Here is a 4559-nt window from a genome sequence, read left to right on the forward strand (position 1 = left end):
GGCTGGGTAGGGTAGCTTGGTGACTCCTGTCATCCTCAGAGGGGTCCAAGCTCCTGCTTAGCTGCTGGTGGGTTGCTGGGGGCTGCTCCGTGTGCGAGGAAGGCTTTCTCTCACGGGGCTCTCCCAACCCACAGCTTTTCTGGCTCGTGGAGAGGGCCTGAGCCCAACACAGGATGGACACAAAGAAGGATCTTCTCTGTCCCCTCCCCCAAGTCACTCTGACTGCCCAAGGTCCCCTCTTTTACCCAGGCAGATCCCTGCCTCCTGCCTGTCCACCCCAGTCAGGACAGTAGTCTTAAACTCGGGGCCAAGGGATCTTTATTGAGCTGGGAGGAGGATGTTGGAGAAGGGAGCAGCAGAGGCCCAGCTGTTTGGACTCGGACTCCTACTCGTGGGCAGGGACTGGGCAGCCCAGCCAGTACTTGGCAATGGAGCGTGGGTAAGGAGGGATCACAGCATCCACTCGCCGTGTGCGAAGGTTCACTCGGTAGTACTTGTCTGGAAGAGAGGTTGGGAGAGGGTGCATGAGACCCTGCCTGGCCCTGCCCATCCTGCCCTAAGAAGACCTGGGTCTCTCCTGGAAGGGTAAGTGAACATCGGCAATGCACCAGAGGACTCCCGGCCTGGCATTTTGGAGTCACCACTCAAGGGCTGTGTTCAGCCCATGGGGACCAGGGACAGCAGGGATGACCCAGCTAGACCAGCTACAGGGCTGGCGAGGGCTCCCACCTCCTGAGAAGAAGTAGACGCTCTGGGTGGGCTCACAGTTGGCAGGCACAAGCCAGTCCATCTCGTAGTTATCATAGTTATAGTCTCCCAGGCCCAACTCCTCACTGGAGAACCAGGACAGCCAGGTGGAGCGAGACTGCCGGTAGGGGTTCTGGCTGCGTCTGCGGCCGCGGCCACGGCCACGGCGCGAGCGGTAGCGTTTACGATTGCGACGCACAGACTTGGTCATCTTGGTCCAAGAGGAGCGGGGAGCTGAGCCTGAGATGTAGATGTGGCCAGCCATGGCCGCATCCACTTGTCCAGGCAAACCATGCCAGTCCCGGCTGATGAACCTGGGCTTTCCAGCACCACCTGTGGCAAGGAAGGGGTTAATGGGGAGCCCTGGAGGTCAAGGACGGGCTATGCCTTGTCCAAGGACACACAGCAAGTTAATGGCAGAGCCCAGCATCCCAGCCTTCCGACTACCTGTTCAATACGCTTTCCCCTGGCCTCCCTCCACCATATCCCTCCCCAGTTGCCTCAGCTACAGCTCCTCCTTCTGCTGGCTGTGCTCTTGGCTGTGCTAGGCAAAGTCCAAGGTGTGGGGTCCGGGTGGAGGCAAGCCTCCCCTACAAATGTCAACAGAAGCAAAGTCTGGCCTGAGCAAACAGCTTTTGACTGATAGATGCACAGTCACAGCCCCTCAGGCCAGCTCAGCCCTACCTCTACCCTGGGGGATCCCAGCCCTCTGGATGGGGAAGCAAGACTCGCCCTCCCTCTGTACCAGAGGAACTGCCCCAGAAGAGAAGTCTGAAGATGTCCTCCCAGCTGTCCCGCTGCATCAGAGCAAAGTGTTCAAACACGGCCGACTGGGAGCTGCCTTCGCACTCCTCTTGGCTGGGCTGCTGCTGGAACTCGTACTCCCAGTACTGTCTCCCTGGGGAAGGGTGGCCATTAGCAAGGCTGGAAAGCCCAGAGGCTGCGGAAGTTAGGAGCTCCTGGCAAGGGGGGTGGGGATAATCTGAGGCCTGTCGCCAGTGAAGTTTAAAGAAGACCAAGAGTCCTGCAGCGCATGCGCACCCTGCCTCCCACCTCCCGAGTACCCTTGAAGAAGTAGACCCGCTCCCGGCCACTGTAGCTATGAGCGGGGAGGGCCAAGGCTGCGTCCACGTTGTCCGGAATGCCCCTGAAGCCTTCAGAGATGTTGCGGGGGAAATCGGGGTCCAGGACACCATCCTCAAAGCGCCAGTACTGACTACCCTGAGGGGTCGGGAAGGAGAAGAGGGTGAGGAGGCAGTTGGCTGTGCACAGAGGCAGAGTCCCCGCCCAAGGCGGCAGCCCTAGTTCCAGGCTTGTCACCCAGGACCTGGAGCCTCGGGCTTCTGTGTCCTCACAGAGCCCCAGCCAGGGACCACAGGCCAGAATCCAGCCTTCTTGCCTACTTTGATCCTGGGCACAGCAGCCCTCAACCTCTGCCTAGATACGCTCGGCCCTGACCCACAGCCCTGGGCCTGGCACCTTGAAGAGGTAGGTCTTCCCCTGACAGTTGATGCGGGTGAAGGCAGCATCAATGGGACCCTCGATGCCCCAGACATCACGGATGAGCTTGGGGTACCCAGGCCTCACCGCCTTTTCATCCAGCTCATAGCAGTAGAGCCCTAGAGGGAGGGAGGCTGTGTGAGGGAGGATGCTCCTGGGGCAGACCCCTACCCCCATAACCTGCCCCTCGAGTCACCTCGGAAGGCAAAGAGGGAACCATTCTTGAGGTCGGTGAAGGCATCGAAGGGCTTCCCACTGCACTGCTGTTCCTCTGCTGGGGACTCGGAGGTCCCTAGATTACCAGTCTCGGGCACGACGGGCCCCACTTCAGGCTCTGAGTTCCCCCACCCAGGTCCTGGGGCATCTTCCTCAGGGTTCAGAACAGGTGCCTGCTCAGTAGTCTCTTCAGGCTGGGCCTGCCCGACAAAGGTCGGGGTGGGGCTCTCTGGCTGTGCCTGGACGCTGGCATTGGATCTGGTCTCCTCGCGGTAGTCGTGGAAGGTGTACTCGTCTTCTGGCAGAGTGAATACATCCCCACGAGTCACTGCAGGCAGGGAAGGTGGTAGTGAGTCTCCAGCTGCAGAGGGGACCCCAGGCCCGCCCAGCCACTCTGAACGCACCTTGGGGCTTGCACTCGACCACGTAGTCGGAGCAGCAGCTCTGGTAGTAAGAGCAGAGCTCGTCACACTGACACTTCCTGTCGGAGTTGAAGCCCTCAGCGCAGCGGCCCTTGCACGACTCTGTGGGGAGGGGATATCAGTTGGCACGGCCAGGCCCAGACCACCCTTGCCCACCCTACATTGACCCAAATGGCCACCAACACCCTCCGGCACCTTGGTCGGCCAGAACAACCCACGCCAGCAGGGCCAGCATCAGAAGGGGCCTTGGGGATGCCATGGCAGGGCCTCCGGCCTCGAGCCTGGTGAAGTAGGTTCCCTGCGGTCTCTACTCTGATGCCTGAGGAAGGGAGGGAGTGGCAAGACAAGGAGGAGGGGAACCAGAGAAGAGGAGCTGCCTTTTCTACTGCTCTGTTTGCTCAACCCCCAGCCCAGCCCCCAGTGACCTGACCCCAGAGGCTGTTGCAGCAGAGGGTCATGTTCCTGGAACTCTGGGCCCGGGAGAGCTGTGAATAGGATCCTTACCAAGCTCAGGGGCATCTCAGAAGTGCACTAGCACAGTGAATCTGGAGGGCAGAAAGAAGTCCCACTCTGCCGCTCACGGGCTGTGGGACCTTGGGGCAAACTGCTTTACCTGCCTTAGTTCTTTTTTTTTTGGCAAAATGAGACTAATCATACTCGCCTCACAGGGTGTTGGGAGCTAAAGCAGACAAAATGCCCAACTGCTGGAGTAGCTCCAACTTCATTCTCCATTAGTGGTTATTGACCTGTGACCTGTTTCATCAGGCACATCCCCGGCTGGGTGGTTCACCCACCCCTTGTGTATTTAGGGCTGTGAAAGAGGGGGTAGGAGCTGGGGACATTTTTTTTTATCATAAAAGAACAAAGTTTCATTTCTGGGTTCATCTCCAGGGTGCATTGATGTCCCCAAGCTGGTCTTCACAGCACGGTAAGTTGGGTGAATATTAACCCTTTGGACTGGATGTGATTCCTGAGTCTTCCACTAATTTACTGCTTCTCAGCAGGCCACTCCCTGTCCCCACCCTCATCCTCCCCCATCGGTAACAAGTGGCCCAGTTCCCCACACTTTTAGGCTCCAGTGAGAAACAGGATCCCTCTACCTAGAAAATGCTCACTGGCACACAACACGTGATTTTGTGCCCACTTTCAGGGGTTCACATACCTCTGGAAGTCCTCCCACCACCTGGAGGGAGTGATCCTCAGAGATTCCGATGCTTTTTTTCTGTTCTATAATCAGAGGGGAGTGTGACTTTGGAGAATCTTCTCCATGGACCTCAGTCGGTTCAGCTGTTAAATGGGAGCAGTAATTGCTACCTCGTAGGCACGATGTAAGACTTATTTGAGAAACAGGCATAAAGTGTCTCAAGAGTTGCTATTATGATTGCATTAACCAGTAGTAGGGCAAAGGCACACTCAACGGTGTTGCCCTCACATTCCAGTGTCATCCCAGTGTCTCCAACGCAAAACCGAAGCAGTCCTTCCGCCTCCCACCTCCCACCTCCTTCCCCTGCAACCAGTAGAGGGGGCAGGGAACGTGACTAGGGGGAGAGGCCTGGCCAGCGTGTGGGCGTAGCTGGAGAAGACTTGGGAGTGGGGGTACGCAGGCGGCAAGGGAGGAGCCCCGCGAGACCGAGAGGCGGGGCGTCGGCTCCCAGACCACAGCTTCTCAGGGGC

The 4559-nt window shown here is 58.3% G+C and overlaps 1 protein-coding gene across 1 annotated transcript; it reads right to left on the reverse strand.

The window, feature by feature from the left end:
- Window positions 1-354: 354 nt before the first annotated feature.
- Window positions 355-3187, reverse strand: VTN (vitronectin). Its single transcript, XM_024737257.1, has 8 exons — window positions 3081-3187; window positions 2868-2987; window positions 2444-2791; window positions 2227-2366; window positions 1812-1968; window positions 1493-1645; window positions 730-1080; window positions 355-498 (listed from the first exon to the last, which is right to left on the reverse strand). Exons 1-8 carry the CDS (start codon window positions 3142-3144, stop codon window positions 386-388), a joined length of 1446 nt encoding a protein of 481 aa, XP_024593025.1. The 5' UTR covers window positions 3145-3187; the 3' UTR covers window positions 355-385.
- Window positions 3188-4559: the final 1372 nt, after the last annotated feature.

The sequence above is a fragment of the Neophocaena asiaeorientalis genome, unplaced genomic scaffold (assembly GCF_003031525.2).
Source record: "Neophocaena asiaeorientalis asiaeorientalis breed wild unplaced genomic scaffold, Neophocaena_asiaeorientalis_V1.1 scaffold129, whole genome shotgun sequence".
NCBI lineage: Eukaryota > Metazoa > Chordata > Mammalia > Artiodactyla > Phocoenidae > Neophocaena > Neophocaena asiaeorientalis.

Coding starts and splice junctions, on each gene's coding strand:
- VTN (XM_024737257.1), bottom strand. CDS start 3,144: ATGGCATCCCCAAGGCCCCTTCTGATGCTGGCCCTGCTGGCGTGGGTT. Junction 2,367..2,443: donor TTCCCTCTTTGCCTTCCGAG/GTGACTCGAGGG, acceptor CCCTCCCTCTAG/GGCTCTACTGCTATGAGCTG. Junction 1,969..2,226: donor GGAAGACCTACCTCTTCAAG/GTGCCAGGCCCA, acceptor CCGACCCCTCAG/GGTAGTCAGTACTGGCGCTT.